At 47.8% G+C, this 18389-nt stretch overlaps 2 protein-coding genes across 2 annotated transcripts in view; both read right to left on the bottom strand.

Moving 5' to 3' along the window:
* Positions 1–4151: 4151 nt before the first annotated feature.
* FMOD (fibromodulin) lies at positions 4152–15373 on the bottom strand. The gene is made up of 3 exons (XM_006887887.1): positions 15316–15373; positions 11726–12712; positions 4152–4396 (listed from the first exon to the last, which is right to left on the bottom strand). Exons 2-3 carry the CDS (start codon positions 12702–12704, stop codon positions 4245–4247), a joined length of 1131 nt encoding a protein of 376 aa, XP_006887949.1. The 5' UTR covers positions 12705–12712; positions 15316–15373; the 3' UTR covers positions 4152–4244.
* LOC102870267 (ankyrin repeat domain-containing protein 12-like) overlaps positions 14026–18389 on the bottom strand; it is a 115482-nt gene continuing 111118 nt past the window's right edge. Inside the window, exon 2 of the mRNA XM_006887979.1 lies at positions 14026–14255. Coding sequence (XP_006888041.1) covers positions 14026–14255 — 230 coding nt within the window. The remainder of the gene's footprint in view (positions 14256–18389) is intronic.

Below are 18389 nucleotides of genomic sequence, written 5' to 3' on the forward strand. Positions count from 1 at the left end.
AATCATGTTCCCTTGTGTACATTAAACAAAAAAAAAGGCAATGTCGGAATTATATGGGAATAAAACTTGTTTGAAAATTTGGAATAGTGCTGCTGCCAGCTTATTTTTCTGGTACTTGTATTTTCACATGTCTAAATGAACTTTATATATGTTGAATTAACTATTTTGAGTTTCCTTAAAGGGGAAAGCATATCAATGGTATTAAAAAAAAATAATGTGTTCGTAGTCTGGCCGTGTGCCCCACAATTCTGTTTTCTCAGCAAAAGTGGAGACGTGTTTGTAAAGGGAGTATAAGAGTTCCTTCTCTGTACGTTAGGCCTTCACATCTCTAGTTTGTGTTAGGAATGTCAGTTTACTTTCCAGCATTTTCTTTGGTTACGTTGTGGGTTTGTCGAGGCCCCAAACCCAATTTAGTGCATGGGCGGCCGGGGACAAGGCTGTGGCATCTCGGCTGAGGTGGGTTTTTTTTTTTGCGTTTGGTTTTGTTTTTTAAAATGTATTTGCTACAAAGTATTGTACTTGTCTCAATGGGAATGGTGTAAAAAAAAAGAAAAAACAAACCTGAAAAGGCCTTATGTGATATGTACCACAGTCAATAAATCAATCTTGTAAAAAACCAAAAAAAAAAAAAAAAAAAAAAAGAATTTGCCCTGCTAAGATTAATAGTAGATTGTTTATCAGAAGCCTTAGATCAATGCAATCTCAAATACTTAACCCACTGTGTAAGTCCATAGTTTCTATTAACAGCTCCATCTTGGGTTCAGTTCCCCAATTCCTCTAAGGCCTGGTGGTTTGATGATTTGCTAGAAGGTCCTCAGACTCTTCAGGGGAATGACTCACATGACTGTAGGTATACAGGCCGGATTTTTTGTACAGACTGGAAGCAGTGAGATTCTTAAACACATTTGCACTGCTGCTTCTGCATTGGTCTTCCTGCCCCACCCCCTGCCACTGTGGACAGTGCGCTCTTTATATTGATCCTCCAGCTGTTGCTGATTTGTAAGAACATGTGTCTTGCAGTTGAGTAGCTGGAGACCAGAGGGGCCAACTGTAATGGCTTAAAAAACAAAACAAAACAAACAAACAAAACCCCAGCAGCCAACTTTAAGGCTAACATCACAGGAATTAACTTCAGAAAGTGGTAGATTGTACTAGAAGCATAGTGGCTTAGTGGTAAGGGGGTGCACTGCCAATACAAAGGCAAAAGGTTTTAATCCACCAGTTGCTCAGTGGGAGAAAGTTGGGCAATCTCTTCTGGAGTGATTTACTGCCTCTGAACACCCCCAGGAGGGTCAGCTCCGAGTGGACTTGACGGTACAACACTCAAAAGCACAAGCCTCACATCACATTTGCCAATCACCTACCACAGTGTCTGACACACTAAGGCGATTAAGAAGTGTACACTGAGGATGAAAGAACCCTTTTTTTCTCTCTTCCTGCACCAACTGGGCTTTGCTGTGCTCGCCTCTGCCACTAGGGGGCAGGAGCAGTTAAGACAAGAATCCCCAGGACCAGTCAGATCCGGAATTTTGAAGCTGAGAGATGGTTGGGGGGGGGGCTGGGCGTGGGAGAAGTTAGAATGATTCAAACAAAACAAAACAGACTTTTGGTTTGTTTTTGTTGGTTGTTTTTTTTTTTTTTTAATCCCTTGGAGACCAAATGGTAGGGAATGTGTGCTTAGTTTGATTGAAGTTAAAGGAGAAATTTCAGAGCACAAAATCTGTTAAATGTCAGTCTAACTGATAAGAAAAGGATTAAGATCTGACTCCCTTTTACGCAGGTTATGTTTTTATTATGCCATAGCCATATCTGCCCGAACAGAGTGGATAAGAAAGAGGGTTCTTTAAGTCTGAGGCCTGTGTGAACCCCTCTTATTATGTACCATTGAACCCACCCATAGCTGGCACTCAGGCAGGCTTCAGAGGCATGGGAGGAGAGTGCCTGTCCTTCTCCCTTGGAGCAGCTTATGGATTCGAACTGCCTGCTTTCGGTATTACAGTGCCGTTTCTTAACGCTAGATCCCCAGAGCTCACCATGTGACCCCTCTAGGTCCCTCTAAAGGAATCCTCCTGTGTTGTTTTGTGCTGTTGAGTTGATTTTAACTCATAGTGACCCCATGTGACAGGACAGATCTGTACCATGGGGTTTGGAGGCTTGTAATCTTTACCAGAGCAAAATTTCAGGTATATTTCTTAGAAAGCTGCTGCATAAGTTCAAGCAATCAACCTTTGGTTATGGCAGCCAGGCTTTGAGTCTAGTGGTGCTCCTTAAAGATCCCTGATGGCGCAGCAGTTAAATGCTGGGCTGCTTATTGAAAACTGGGCAGTTGGAACACATTAGCTGCTCAGTAGGAGAAAAATGTGACAGTCAGATTCTGTGATGGTTTCTTTTCTGTCTGTGCTATGGGTGGGTCACCACCATGAGTTACAGTCGACTGGAGGGGAATGACTCCATTCTTAATGACACCATTCATGCAATGCAATTGTAAGATACCTTTATTGGTCAGGTTAGGCACCATTCATGCTTCCCCTGTAATAAGGATGCTGTACAGTGAGCGGCATGATGGTGTCCACATGCAGACGCTTTCTGAAAGCCCTCAAGCAGAGGGCAGCTTTGGCCCTCAAGTCAGAGCTTATTTGTTGAAATGAGCTGGTTTGGCTTTTGTGGATTTCAGGGTCTGGAGCCAAGAACATAAGTCCAAGAATTCCTCCATAACCTTCTCAGGGAAGCAGTTCCAAAGCATAAATGATTATCAAGGACTTAATGGCAGCTAGGCAGGAACCAGGCTCGGGCAAATGCTCCTCAAGCAATCCTTGTCCCCAGCTGCCAAGAGCAGGTGAGCTAGGCAACATTACCTTTCCAAAATGGATACGACTCATTCCATTCCAGCTGTCAAGCAATAGGCATCTTCAGTGCTGAGGGTAACATTCAGAGATGTGAGAACACAGGGTTTAGGCCCAGCTTGGGCATGGAGAGTGTCTGGCTTGGGCTTCGGGACCCCGGTGAGCGCATGCTGTCAGAGCTGACACTTAGAACTCTGGCCTCATGATAAATCACTTGCTATTGATTAACCACACCCTTCTGCTCTAAGCTCTCAGACAGATTCAGGGCTGGCTGCGGCTTATCTCTCCTATCTAGAGATGGGAGCTTTCTTCTTCGATAACAAAAGAGGGGACAGACTAACTTGTTCATGCTTTGAAAACCACCTGGCTGTCACCATTGAAGATGCAGGGCTAGCATTGGCAAGCACAAAACTCCAGAGCTGCTTCCTTGGGTCAGGGAATGTGTTTGCCTGCATTATGGATACTGATGACAACTGAAGCTGGCCTATCCTCTTTGGAAGTCTGATCCACTTTCATAGAGCTGTCCAGCTGGTGGAAGAGAGCCTCATGACATAATCTGAGCCTGCTAATGGGAAGGTGGGCAGTTTGAATCCACCATGGGAGAAAGATGGGGGCGTCTCCTCCCACATAGGTGTATAACCTCAGAAACATATGGAGGGGCCAAGGCAACGTGTCAGAAGAGACCCAACAGCAATGGGTTGGAAACTGGCTTAGTGCACATCAGCCATGAATACTGCCCTCGTGCTGGTGACATCCAACCTAGTGGCTTTCAGAAAGTGACGCCAGGGAGGCACAGAAGTAATTGTTGGACTCTTTTCAGCCTCAGCTAAAAGTGAGGGGGGTTTCTCTGCACAGGTTTTTGGGCTCAGGTCCATAAGCCCTGGAATCTCTTGCCTCTGCCTAAGGCACAGAAGAGGTGTCTGTGAAGGAAAGCTGAGTGGGCGAGATGGATTCAGGTGAAGGCAGCTGGGTAAGAGGTAATATTCTGAGGAGCAACCAGGGCAGCCCAGGAGGCCCACGACACCAGCCCCAGCATGTGGACAGTCTGCCAAGCTGCTCGCCGAATGGATCAGGGGTTGCTAGCAAAGTATGGTCACGGCCCAAGTAACGGTCAAGTCCCAAACTGCATCACTGCAGAGGGGTTTCTGGGGTTGCGTCTACCAGAGAGGATTCCCGCCACCACACGCCTGCCTCTGGAAGCGGGAGACTTTCCGCCTGCGTTCCTTAGCCGAAGGCTGTCTAACCCTTGATCTCACCTCACCCTGCCTACAGGGAAGAAGGATAAAGAGGGAACCTGTGGAGTTCTGGCACATGGTTTGTACCAGACCGTCCAGCAAAAGCCAAACCAAACCATCAAGCCAAATGCAGTGGGGCATTGGAGGCGCTCAGTAAGAGGGCCGCTCAGATCTCTATGAGGCTGGCGAGGCGCAGACAGAGGGGCGCGTCCGCCGGCACCGCGCTGCGCTGGATCTCGTTCCCGTCCAGGCGCAGTACTTGCAGCTTGGAGAAGTTCATGACGTCCACCACGCTGCAGAAGCTGCTGATGGAGAACTCTGAGGGGACAAGGGGGTGGAAGTGGGGAGGGAAAAACCCAGATCAGGCACTTGGAGTCACAGCAAAGTCTAACAGCTTTTGCCAAGCTGTTTAGAGGGGTCCTGCTCGGGAAGTTAGAGGGAGCTGGCTTGTCTTCGAAAGGCGTCATACCACGATTTTTACCACTAGGGGTAGAACGAGAGTTAAAGAGAGCCCTCTCTTAACCACGTCCCCAGGCTGTGCGTTGCTTTGCAGCTCAGCTCAATTAAATTCAACTCTGCTCTTTGCCTTAAAATGGGAACTGAGGCATAGGTGACCCTTCAGCGGGTTTCCCTGAGGCTGTAAAATCACATGAGAGGAGGATGCTAATTTTCCTTCCGCTAAGTGCCTGATGGATTCGAACAGCCAGAGAGGCGCTACCTTTGAGCTGGCAGCGCAACTGCCTACGGATTAGGCCACCAGTTGTTGTGTACCATCAAGCTGAGTAGGACTCATAGCGCCTCTTTGCACATCAGGTCTGAACCCGGCCCCGTCTTGTGCCATCCTCATCATCTCTGACATACTTGAGCCCATTGCTGCAGTCCCCGTGTCAATCCACGTTGTTGAGAGTCTTCCTCTCTTCCGCTGACCCTCCACTTTCCCCAGCTCCCAGAATTTACTCTGCAGGACCCTTAAATGCCCTTGAGCGTCCTTCCCACCAGGTCCTGCTCGTTTCCCGACTGTGGCCAGCAGGGGGAAGCAGAGGGCGGCTGACGATGAACCCCCGCGCTTTAATATTGCTTTTGAAGAGGGGGCTCTTGGAGGAATTGCTTTGAGAAGAAAGATTGGGGAAATGGAAGAATTTGAATCTGGCCACTTCACAGAAAGGAAAAGTGGCAGGAAATTAAAGCGTGAAAGCCTCTGCAGAGAGACAAGTGTCTTTGAGTACCAGAGCTTTGAGGTGGCTGCGCGTCTCCAGTTGCTCCATTACGCTGAGAGCTGCCAAAAGAGGTGACAGAGGTTACAGAGACTGGAAATTCAGAGCCAGCTGGGGTTGCTGTGGACCTCAAACATCAAGCAAAAAACTCCTCCTCTTGCTGAATTTAACATAATTACCATTTACTTCCTTCCTTATATCTCCAAAGTAGTGCCGGTTTTTGAACAGTTCCCCCGCCTAAACCATGTAATTCTAGCAGTGAAATAGGGTGTGGGTTTTTCCCCCTCCTGATTTTAGAATAAATCTTCCCTCTCTCATCCACCCAATTCTCACGCTAGTTGTTTTCAATTAAACAAACTCGTTCTTCTTTTGGATCAGTCAAGCCACCTCCATCTAAAGTCTATATGGGGTCAGGAATTTTTTTTAAAGGGAAAAAAAAGCCCTGAGAACTTTGCTAAAACTCAAGCAGAGACCTCAGAAGTCCCCACTGGAAAGCTGCTGAGACTTCTGTGGGGGTGCTTTCAATGTGGTGAGGACTGCAAGGAAAATTCCTCCTGTTATTCTCTACCCAGTGGATTAGGAAGAAGTTACTCATGGAGTTCTGAGGGAGGAAGCTGCATGCCTGAGACCCAAGCAACTGCAGTACTTGGGCTGTCTGGGGGCTGCGGTTTGCTTTCGTTCCTACTTCCTTAATTTACAGTGTGGTCAGGAGCTCTACTCCAGTGTGGAGCTGGGTAGAAGTGGGAGGCAGGCTTTCTTCATTATTTTCCTGGGGATGCCTCAGAGGCTCCCCCATGGGGGAGATTTTTATTGCTGTTGTTAAATGCCTACGACTCACAGCGACCCTATGTACAACAGCCCTGAAGCCTGCCCTGTCCAGAGGCAGTCTTACTGACTCCAACACACCTAACCCCATTGCCCTAAGTACTGTATCAATCCATCTCACCCTGGGTCTTCTCCTCCTGTGCTGTCCCACCACCTTTCCGAGCATGATGTATTTCTCCAAGGATCTTTCTCTCCTGGCCATGTGCCCAAAGTACATGAGGTGGAACTTCAAAATCCTCACCTCCATGGAGAGACTTGGTTTCACCCTCTCCAAGATAGAACTATTTGTTTTTCCAGCAGTCCATGGTATGTTCAAGACTCTTCTCCAACATCGCAGTTCAAAGACATCAATTCTTCTTTTGTCTTCCTTAGTCACTGTCCAGCTCTCTGATGCATAACAAATAACAAATTGCTTCTAACTCATGATATGCCCGTGGGACACAGTAGTACTGTCCCACTGGTTTTCCTAAATTGTAATCTAAATGAAAACTGACTACCCTGTCTCTCCTTCACAGGCCCTGGATTGGTTCAAATCACCAACTTTCTGTTAGCAACTAGGCAGTATTTTTAAACACTGTCACCAGGTTTCCTTGGGGGAGATTATGCACATGAAAAATCCCAAAGGACATTTTCCTTTGGCAAATTCCTCAAAAATTTTGGAATAAAAATTCCCAAGGAATTTTTGGATAAGAAGCTTAAATAGGCTGGTAAAAAAAAAGTTTTTAAAACTTGCATTAATTATTCAGAAAAGAGAACATTTGAGAAGTGACTGTTTACAGGCTCCCTTAAGGCCTCACCAAGATGAGAGGGGTTGGAGTCGCAACACATTAACTTGTACTCAGACATAAGAGACTATTCAGGTCCAGAGAAGAAGTGGATATTGGGAAGAGGGGAGGCGGGGAGACCGGGAAATACCATTCTTTGGAGGGAATACTACAAGCGGGAGGAGATTTGGGTGCTTCCCTTCTGGTCACTGGGAAGAGCTAAGATAGCTTTGGACCCCAGAGGTTGGGGGCATGTCTGGGGCTAGAGACTGGGTCAATCAGGTCTGGGGAAGGAAATGAAGAGGTCTGGCTTTTAAACTCAGCTTCAAGTTCAGTGAGAGATTCTCTATCTCAGCCTGAAGGACAAAATCCTGGATCTCAGCTGTGGATATATAGACCATAGAATGTTCTTTTGGGCAGCGAGATATCCAGCATGGCTAGATTCTATCCACACATAGGCCTCATTAGCCTCCGTTTGTCTTCCCTGGGCTCACGTATAGGACAGGGCTTCTGTTTGGAAGCAATGGTGAATATTTTCCAGCCCAGATGAAATACTGACATAAGTCTTTCCAAACTCTTCCTGGTATGCCCGCCCTGCTCCGCTGGATCCTAAAGCTTCAGAATAACATTCCAAGCTGTGTTGTTCCCTGGCTGTTGCCAGGCTGGAAAAAGTGAGGGAGACACTGACGGATGAAGCAGGGGAAGGGAGAGGACCCTGCCTTAGCCCCCCTCCATGCCCCTTAGTTCCTTCCTGTTCATTTCGATCCTCTTGCAGGGTTGCTACAATCCTGCCTTCATCTCCTCTCCACTATCCCAAGTCCCTGCCTTGCTAATGCAGGGAGACATCCTCACCTTTGGCAAAGGAGTGCGGGCTGAGCTTGGGGAGTGCATGTCTAAATCAGAGAGCTGAATGTCACCATCCAGCCAGAGATGCTGGGTTTTACCCAATGCTGTTAATTATGACTCACGGGGACTGCCTGTGTGTCAGGGAGAACTAGATTGCCAGCCTCTCTTCTGAGACATCTCTGGGTGGACTCTAATCTCCAACCTTTACACTGGCAGCTGAGAATGTAACCATTTGAGCTACCCACCTGGGGACTGCCTCCAAGGTTGAGTCCTTTGATATCAAGACAGGGCTTTATATAACATATTCTGGATGACTTTGATATTTGTCTTTTTTTGCATCCCATTTTCCTTAACATATAACAAAAAATATTCTGTCAACTACAGAGTGGCAATCAAAGACCCTGGATAAGATGGATTGATACAGTAACTGGGGTGATGGGAGTAGATGTATTGGAGTCACTGAGATTGGCTCAGGATAGGGCAAGTTTCACAGCTATTGTACATGGGGTCGCTATGAGTTGAAGGTAGCTCGATGACACATAACAACAACAACAACAACAATTATACTAATAACTCTCTGCCATTAAGTCGATTCCAACTCTTGGTGATCCAATCTGTAGGTTCTGATGTTGTCAATCTTTACAGAAGGAGACTGATCTTTTTTCTCCCTTGGAGATGCTAGTGGATTTGAAATGCTGACCTTTGAGTTAGCAGCCCAGTACATTATGCTCTATGCCACCATGGGTCCTTAGTTATATAAATAGAACTATACCAGACAAAGCACTTTACACGTTCACTAGTTTACGAAAAGCAAGGAGCTGGGGTTCTTTTGCCTGAAGAGATGAATCAGAAAGAGAAGAATAAAAGGGATTTGGCTGAAACTACAGATGAAGGGGTTTGGAGTAGACACTAGAAATGTTTATGATGTTTGGTTGAAGGGAGAAGTTTCTTGTAAGACATTAGGATACATTTTAGAAGTGCTCTCCGGAGAGAGGGACCACCTGGCTTTGTGACCAGCGACCATGGTGTGTGTGGAGGCAGAGGTGTGACAAGACACCTAGGTGAAACCTCACCTACACACGTTCCTCTGATCATAACAGTGAGGTAATAGTGTGTCCTCTCCTGTGACAGCTGCTCTTCACTGTCACATTTCAGGGTCACCCTTTGACGGAGCTTGGCATACATGGTGACATCTGTGATGTGACAGGTCTCCTGAGATCAGAATGGGAGGCAGGTGAGGAGTGGTGACTTCTCAGAGGAATGATTGGCAGCTGTGAATAAATATCTACCCCTTTGTAGCACATCACACCTTAGTTACATCTTAGAACAGAGAAGGGAAAAAAATCACCCAAGACCAAGAAGACTCCAGAGAGACTGTAAATAAAACCGGCTCTGACTGGACATGATGGACTTCACACTTGTAAATGGAGGACCAGACTGCCCTCCCTGTCACCTTCTCTGGGTTGTCCCCTGGCTTGGTGGCACTCTCAGCTGGGCAGGGCTGTCCAACTCATTAACATCTTGCTAAATGACTGATCTGTTCTCCGAACTTGGGAGGGAGAGGCTGGGGAAGGAGGGAATGACGACGTGCAGTCCCTCTCTGGCTTTGAAGCTACTGTTTGCTCTCAGCAGGCTCTGCTTCAAAGCCGGGCCTGCTGGTGGTCATTAATGAGTCCTCTTCACCCCAGAGAGAACAGGACCTTGCTGACAGCAGAAGGGAGGTTAAATGCTGGCTCAGTACCTTCCAACTGGGATAAAGACATCAGATGCCCTGGGGTAATGTACGTGCTGTCTGAAAACAAGACCCAGAGAGCAGAAAAGCAACCAGATCATTCCATCGGATGTGAATTTGTTAGTTCTCTGAGGCAGAGAGGCAGCCTTTTTGGTTCCTTTAGCCGTTTTCTGGAAATGCTTGAACAATTCAAAGCTCGGTTCACACCCCCCCCCCCCCGCCCTCAATGCTCTGTGGTAGTCAGGCCCACATTGTCCTGGGAGAATCTCTACCCCACCACCAATGACTCCTTGTACTCCAGTGAGAACAGACACGGACAAGTGTGGCATTCAGCTCTGAGAGTCGCACATTTTTCTCCACCAGCTGTTATTTTTGAAAAAACAAATAAACGCCCAAACATAAGGTCAAACTGCAGAGGCAGGAAGGGACCATGAGGAACATCCTCTCCTGGGTCAGTAAGAACGTGCAGATACCACAGTTTGTCAGCTGCCCACCTTCCTTTTTAGAAGTTAAAATTAAATCCCTAAATCTTGTTAACTGCTCCCTCCCAGGCCTCTCCAAAATCATCTTCTGCTGCCCCAAAACACAAGCCTAAGCTGCACCTAATTCAAGTCCTGGGCATTACAAGTGCTTGCCATGCATCTGAAAGTTGGCTAATGAATAATGATGAGGGAAAAAGAATCAATGCCTTTGAGTTGTGGTGTTAGAGAATACTGAATATCCCATGAGATTCCAAAAGAATAAACAGTCCCATCTTGGAGGAATAGCAACCAGGGTGCTCCTTAAAGGCAAGGAGGGTGAAATTTTGCCTTAAATACTTTGGGCATGTTGTCAGGAGGGACCTGTCACTGGAAAAATACATCCTGTTGGGAAAGGTGGAGGGTCAGAGAAAGAGAAGAGACCCCCAACAAGACAGCTTGGCATGGTAACAGAGGACTCGATCATGTTGGAGGTGGTGAGGATGGCACAGGTTAGGGCAAGGTTGACATCTGCCGTTCATAGGGTCACTATGAAAGGCAGTTGACTTGATGGCACCTAGCAACACAGGACTCCTCCTAAGACACATTTCCTGGATGCTGTCTAAAGGTGACCTGCTGGATGATGACTTCCTCGGTGGTAATTTCTCTTCCCAGGATGGCTTTGCCCTGTTTTCCTTTAATCTGTGTTTACCTCTTTCTCAAGACCTAGATTGAAACGTACCACTTCTGGGAAGGCAGACTTCTCCCATACCAGCCCGCTCCTCCGTGACTTTTCCTAGCACCTCTAAGTGCTCTAAGTGTGTACTATTTTTACATCCAGTGCAGGTGGAAGCCTTGATATTATTTTCTCCTCCTCTTCCTCTTCCTCCTCCTCCTTCTCTTCTTCTTCATTTCTAATAGTTGCCTAGATATACAGAAATAAAATCTAAAGATAGTCTGCACTATATCTCCTAAAATCTCAAACCTACTGCCGTCAAGCCAATTGAGGCCCCTCTATCAGTTTTCTGAGACTATAAATCCTCAGTATAGGAGGTTTCCCATATGTCTTCTGGAGAGTCTCCTGGAGAGTAGTTGGTGGATTTGAACTGATGACCTTTGAGCTGGCAGCTCAACACATAGCTCTCTGCACCAGCAGGGCTCCCCAGCCAGCCCTCAGGATACTCACTACTATTGAGTTGGTTCTGACTTGTAGTGACCTATCAGGTTTCTAAGGCTGTAAATTATTTGGAGGCTCCTGTGGGATTCTGGAAGGTAGGCTGTTGATTGTGTTTGAGGAGAACATTGCTTCAAGTGGTACAGCATTTGTCTGTCAGTTTGCTGTACTGAGATAACTTGGGGTTGCTGTACTGATATAACTTGGGGTTGCTGTGATACTGAATGCTGAGTCACTGCTGTGTCAATGACATAAGGGTTACCTATGGTGAACAGGGTCTGGTAGAGCTCCCAGATTAAGACAGACTTGGAAGCAAGATTGGCATCCACTTCTTAAGTAAAAGCCCTTTGAAAATCCTATGAACACTAGAGGAATGATGATAGTTATAGAATAGTGTTCAGATCATAGGGTTGCTATGAGTTATACTTGACTTGATGGCACCTAACAACAACAATAAATGTTTACCAGAGGGGAATATTCATCTTTCCCCCTAAGGGTTGATTTGAACCATCAACGTATGGTTTGCAGTATGACATATTACTACTCTACACCACCAGGGCTCCTTGGACACTCAGAACAGGCTCTTTCAGGTGAAAATGACAGCCCTTCTCCCACCCTTGTGCCAAGGTCTCACCATTGATCCTATTGCCTTGGAGGTAGAGGTTCTCCAGGTTGGTATTGACTGGGGGGATCTTCTGCAACTGGTTGTAGGAGAGGTCAAGCTCAAGAAGGCTGCTCGAGTTGAAGGTGTTGGAGGCCAGCCCGTTGTTGGTGAGGCTGTTGTGGGACAGGCGCACATACAGCAGCTTGGGGGAGCCCCTGAAATAGCTGTCAGGGACGCTGTAGACGTTGTTGTGCTCCAAGTATAACTGCTCCAACGCTGAGGGCAACCCATCAGGCACCCTTCGGAGGTGGTTGTAGCTCAAGTCCAGCAGGATCAGTGACCGCAGCCCCCTCATGGCACTGCCCACTTCCTGGATCTCATTGTGCTGGAGGTACAAGGCCGTGAGATTCTCCAGCCCCTCCAGAGCGTTGTTGGGGACCCGGGAGATCTGGTTGTGCTCAAGGTGGAGCTCCTTCAGGGATCGAGGCAGCGGACCGGGCATCCTGGTCAGGTTGTTGTGGTCCAGATACAGCCTCTCCAGGTGCCGCAGCTTCGAGAAGACCTTCCTCCCCACCTTGTCGCTGGTGATCTGGTTGCCATGGAGAGCAACCCAGAGCAGCCCGGTGGCGTTGTCGAAGACACCCTCCTGGATGGAGGAGATCTGGTTGTTCTGGAAGTAGACGTACTTCATGCGGGAGGGGACGAAGGGTAGGTACTTGAGGTTGCGGTTGTCACAGTACATGGCCGTGGGGAAGTTGGGGGGGCAGTCACACTCCTGGGGGCAATCGCGGGGCTCTGGTGGGGACGGAGAGCCATAGGAATAGGCTGGACCTTCCTCCACTCCGTAGGGATAAGGCTCGTAAGGCTCATAAGGGTACGGCTCGTAGGTGTCATAATAGGTGGACTGCTGACTGCGGAGGTAGTGGAACCACCAGTGAGGGTCTTCATCATACTGGGCCTGGGAGAGGGAGCAGAGTCCCGCCAGCAGCAGGAGGGAGGCCCACTGCATTGTTGTCTCTCTGCAAGAAGGGAGAGAGAGAACAGAAGTAGCAGGCATAAGCGAGGCTCAAGGGAGGCTGTGTGGCTGAGGGGCCAGCCTGAGGTGGTGCACTGGGCCGACTTGAGCTGGGGCAGGAGCGTCTGAGAGCAAGACCTTACCTACCACCTGTCTGGCACCTCTGCCTGCTGTCAGTTCTGCGCATATGGTTCTTGGCTATCTGGAGTGAGTTAGGAGATGAATACATTTCCTACAGAAATAGTCTTGGACTAGAAAGAAGTTGAATGGTAGCAGGGCTTCATTTGTTTTGGAGGGGGAAATCTTTAGAAGCCATTAGGAACCTGGAAGCTCATGTTGGGGCAGTTGAAAAGCCCAAAACAATCCCCGGGGGCAGAGATGGACCTAGGGAGGGCTCTTCAGGCTTGACATCATATCCCTCTGGAAGGAATCATATCCTTCTGGAAGGAACACTTTAAGAAGTCCCAAGGAAAAGCCATCTAGCTCTTTCCATATCTGCAGGCAATCTCCCACAGATTGATTTGAGCTGTGAAATTGATCAGAACTATTTCTAGTAGAGCTTTCCTTTCCCTAGTGAGCCTGGGCTAAGTATTTCATTTTCAGTATTTGGAGGGGATATGTGTTCACTCTGCAGTGACCACACAGTTTGGGGCTATCCTCCAAAGTGCCATCATCTGTAGCAGATTGCTCAAATGAGAACATTCCCTGATCGCAGTTGGGGTGACACATGCAGCTTGGCTAGTGCAGGGCCTTCCTATGACAGCTACATTTGCCCTGCAGCCTGGGAACACGGGCATTCAGGCATGGCCCTCATCGTCTGAAGGGACTGCTGAGTGCATGGAGTCAGAATAAGACAACTTCTGTCTTCTATGACATTTGGGGAAGAGCCAGCACTTAATGTGTCACCCTCGTCCTTAGACAAGAGCTGCATGCAACCAAGAGAAATGAATGTTGGACGCAGAGTATGGAACAGGCATTCTGGCACCTTCCTCCCATTGCGAACTACCCTGTCTAACCAAAGTGAGGACACCTGGACTTCGAGGCTCTGTAAACAGGAGTTGCCTTATTGCTGGGTAATCTGCTGCTTTAGAGCTGGCTGTGCTAATGAGATGAGAAAGGGCAAACTTGGAGAGCAACATGGACTTCCAATTCACTTGTGAGAGAAACTGAAAGCATGGAAAAAGAGGGTCCCATATCAGAACTGGCTGCCCCTTCTACTAGCCCTTCCTGGCAATGGGCACCTCCCAGAGGTGGGAGTGTCAGCCTTGGGAAGAAACCTCAATCATTTTCCTGGGGTTGAAGTTACATCCATCCTTTACGTTGCTGTAGGGTTGACAAGGCTGGACTGGAGAAAGGAGTGAGCACAAGATCCAGCATCAAATTCAAAGAAGGGCCCGGCTATGACACCCAGCTTAGTCATCTTCTGGCCACTGTCCAGCCCAGAGTCTGTCTTCTGCAAGCGGTTCCCTTTGATGTGCTTCATCCCAGCAGCCCCTGGGCTGTAGAGGAGCGGGCACTCTGGATCATCCTCAGGCAGCCTCAGGCCTCAAACAAAGAGCCCACAGTGCTTCCGAGAAGCTGACCCAACTGCCCACTGCCTGGGCATGCTGGCTGGTCCCTGGCTCTGGCCAGGAGAGAAGACGGATGGAGCGGCCCACTGCCAACTGCACATTTTTCCATGCACAGCCTGGGCTGCTGCAGGACCAAGGTGGCTGTCTGGCGGGCTGGCATAGTGAGCTTCTGTCTCCATTTCTCCTTCCAGACTGGGCACCTTGGCAGACAAGAGTCACCTTCCTCTTCAAGACATAGCTTTCCAAGGGTTTGTGTACCTTGCCCACTCTGGCCTTTCTTTAGGAGCCATGCCTGCTGAAAGGGTTTGATGAGGATCCTATTTCTCCCATCACCCAGTCCCATCTCCTAGCAATGCTACTCCAGAATGCTTAGACCTTTTGCCCCCAGTGATGAGACCCTTCTGTGCTCAGAGTATTATAATGTGGAAATTTCTAGAACTTATGCTCTGTGAGTTGAGAGGAGCTTACTTAGGACCTACAGCTTATCTTCCATTCTCCACTCTCGAGAGTTTTCTCCTTTCTGAGTTTCTCAACTCCTTCAGAGTTGAGCAAGTTAAACCAGGATCTCTCCTCTAACCTGGCTTGAACCCCTGCCTCCATCCACAGCTCCCTGGACATGGGCAATTCTCAGCATTCCTCTCTGCTGACTCCTTCACCCCAATAGCGTGCACACCCCACCCCTACACACAGCATTTAGGTACCACAACCTCTCTACAGTTGCAGGGTTGCAGGGACACAGCTAGAATGAAAGGAGGGGAGAGCTGGCTTCCTAAATATCTGCTCCTTCACTTTTTCATGTCTGAGAATGGGAGGTTCTCTCTAACAACCATAAAATAATTTGAGAGAAAGGGGGAAAATCTGAAGCCCCTTTCTTTTCCTCCTCTTTGCGCTTCCCCAGCATCCCTGGGGTCGCTGTCCAGATGAGAGGAATGAAAAAGGATTTCTCTCACCCTGCCCCCTCCTTCCCTATTCTCTCGCTCTTCCTTGATGGAGCACCAAAGGGTAAAAAATGGAAGCAAAATGACCAAGCTTACCTCAAGTTGAAACTTTCAGAGAGAGAGTGACCACGTTCCTCTGCCTGGCCTCTTTGGGCTGGAGAGTTTGTGTGTGTGTGAGAGAAAGAGAGTGTCTACTGAGAGTGTGCGTGTCTATGCCAGGCCAGGGTCCCGCCCCCACATTCCTAATCAAATATTGTGAAGAGAGGGGCTGAGGATCCTGGCTTTTTCGGCTCTGCCGCTGTGGGGGCGGAGCTCACACTCACCGCGCAAGATCCTTCTGTCCTCCTGACTCTAAGGAAACCACCTTCTTTCCATGCACTTATCTTTCCTGAAGCGCCAGCAGCTCCGGGTCTCTGCTGAATGAGTTAGTGGCGTCCCAGAAGTTATTTGTACGGTCTCTTAGGAGGTGCCTGGATTTCTCATTAAACCCACAAGGGCAGATGCAAGGATGGGGAGGGCTGGGGTTTGGGAAGCGACCTCTTAACTCCTTCAGCAACCTAAATATCCCCAGGAGAGCGAGTCCTCAGCCCCCCTGGAGGCATGTGGTTAGACTAGAGAGACCAGGACGCAGGACAGATGGTTCTGGCTCCAGTTCCCCCTCGGTCCAGTGTAGATGTCTCTAGGCTACAGGTTTGTTTCTTTTATATTTTTATCCTATTGGAACCAGTGGAAAAGAAGAGCAGCTAACATTTCTTGAGCACCTACTATGCATGGACCTCATACGCTTATAATAGTCTTACTGGTTAACAGTGCTTATCTTATTTGGTTGTAGCCAGGCCTCTATGAAGTAATGTATGTGAAGCAGCTGATCAAGCACATAGCTGTCCCTCAGTACAGGGTAGATTATCGTCTATTACTGCCATATCCATTTCACAGCTGTGAAGTCCCCCAGAAGGGGATGATGAGGGTCAAAATAGTCGGCACAAACTAAATTGTGAAGAGGCTTTTAGGCCATGGAAAGGGCTTTTGATTTTATTCTATGCCTAATGCCTAAAAAGTAACAGATTTTAAGCATAGGGAGATTAGAGATCTCATTCACATCTTTAAAAGCACGGGGTGGAGGGGAGTGCTTGGTGGAGAAATGGAGGTGAGAGAGGAAGCAGGGAGAATCTTGTCCAGTCAGCTGGAAGGTAACAGCAGCTCGGGCTAACACAGGCTCAAATGTGCCACCACGTAGCCCATTCCGATTCATGGGAATCGTCCACCGGGTTTTCTGGGGTTCTACATCTTTACAGGAGGAGATCATCCATTTTTTCTGGAAATACCTGGTGCGTTCAAACCATTAACCTTTTGGTTGTTGTTGTTAGATGCTGCCCTGTTGGGTATGAGCTATAGTGACACTATGAACAGCGGATATGAACCTGTCCTGTCCTGCACCATCCTCACACTTCCTGACACACTAGAGCCCATTGCGGCTGTCATGGTGTCAATCCACCTGGCTGAGGGTCTTGCTCTCCTTTGCCGACCCTTTGGTTAGCAGTCCAATATGTTAACTTATGACACCACTGGTGCTCCTAGTATATACAATGGCAAGAGGGGAGTGAATCACCAAGCTTTGCAGATGGATTAGATATGAGGATGTTGTTGTTGTTGTTATGTGCTGTTGAGTCGCTTGTGACCTATAGCAAGCGACCCTATGTATAGCAGCTCTCAAGCCTGCCCTGTCCTGAGCTTGTCTCACTAATTCCAACACATCAACTCCCTTGGCCTAGTTACTATATCAATCCATCTCATCCAGGGTCTGCCTCTCCTGAGTTGTCCCTCCACCCTTCCAAGCATGATGGCCTTCTCCAAGGACTGATCCATCCTGGCCCCGTGCCCAAAGTATGTGAGACGGAGCAATGTCAAAGGAAGCTTCTAGATTTTTGGTTTGAGTAACTAGGCTAATGGGAAGCCTGCTTTCTGAGTTAGGGAAAATGGAGAAAGACACACTTGGGTGGAAAATCGAGGTTACATTTCAGATGCTAAATTAGTGATGGTGGTTAGGCATTCCAGTGGAGATACAAGCAGACAGATGGGTATATGAATCTGAATGTGGGGTTCTGGAGCTGGAAGGAGGCATTTGTGATCCATTAGAATTTGAATCAAGAAGCCCTGATGGTACTGGGGCTAAATGTTGGGCTTCTAGTGTAAAGATTGATAGTTCAAACCCACCAGTTGCACTGCAGGAAGCAGATGAGGAGTCTGTTCCTGCAAAGATTTGCAACCTTGGGAACACTGTAGCATTGTTCTACTCAATCTGATAGGGTCACTCTCGGTCAGAATTAACAGTCAGCTCAACTCATTGCCGTAGAGTCGGAACTGACTTATAGCTATCCCTCCAGGTGGTTTTCAAAGGCTTTAAACCACACAAGAAAAGATGGCCCATTTTTCTCCCAAGGAGAAGCTGGTGGTTTTTGAACGAGGTGCCTTTCGGTTGGCAGCACAACTTCTCACCCACTAGGCCACCAGAGCCACCTCAACTCAGTAATAGTGGATTAGAATTTGGATCATATAGATTCATAGTTATTGTTATGTACTGTTGAACAGGAACACTCTCATAGTTGACTTGCCAGTGGGTTTTCAGGGGCAGTAAATGACATTTAGTAGTGGATTTTAGCAGTATGTCTTTGAGTTGTAAGTGTAACTTCTTACCACTAAGCCTTGAGAGCTCCTTAGTTGGATGAGTCTAAATGCCCTGAATACTCTCTTCAACTAGTTGACTCAGGCCAACTTCCAAGAAACTACTCTCATTTTAAAAAGTCCCAGCTGAGTGCTGCATAGTATTCCATTGTGTGAATGTACGGTAGTTTCTCAATCCAGTTGTTTGCTGATGGACATTTGGGCTGTTTCCATGTCCTTGCTATGGTGGTAGATAATGCTGCTAAGCACTTAGGAGCAACATTTTTGAGAAATTGTATATAACATGGGAAAGATTGTTGTTGTTGTTATGTGCCATCGAGTCGCTTGCGACTCATAGTGACCCTATGTACAAGAGCTCTAAATGCTGTTCTATCCTGTACCAACCTAGCCATCTCAAACGCACTTATTCCCACCGCTCCAGTCACAGAATCGATCCATCTCACCAAAGGTCTTCCTCTCCTTCGCTTCCCCTCCACTCTGCCAAACAT

Source organism: Elephantulus edwardii, unplaced genomic scaffold (genome assembly GCF_000299155.1).
Source record: "Elephantulus edwardii isolate Elephantulus edwardi_28Jun2011 unplaced genomic scaffold, EleEdw1.0 scaffold00063, whole genome shotgun sequence".
In the NCBI taxonomy this organism is placed as follows: domain Eukaryota; kingdom Metazoa; phylum Chordata; class Mammalia; order Macroscelidea; family Macroscelididae; genus Elephantulus; species Elephantulus edwardii.

Excerpts from the sequence above, each read along its gene's own strand:
- FMOD (XM_006887887.1), bottom strand. The coding sequence starts at position 12,704 with ATGCAGTGGGCCTCCCTCCTGCTGCTGGCGGGACTCTGCTCCCTCTCC. Across the intron at positions 4,397-11,725 it reads CCAAGGCAATAGGATCAATG|AGTTCTCCATCAGCAGCTTC; the intron begins GTGAGACCTTGG and ends TTGTCCCCTCAG.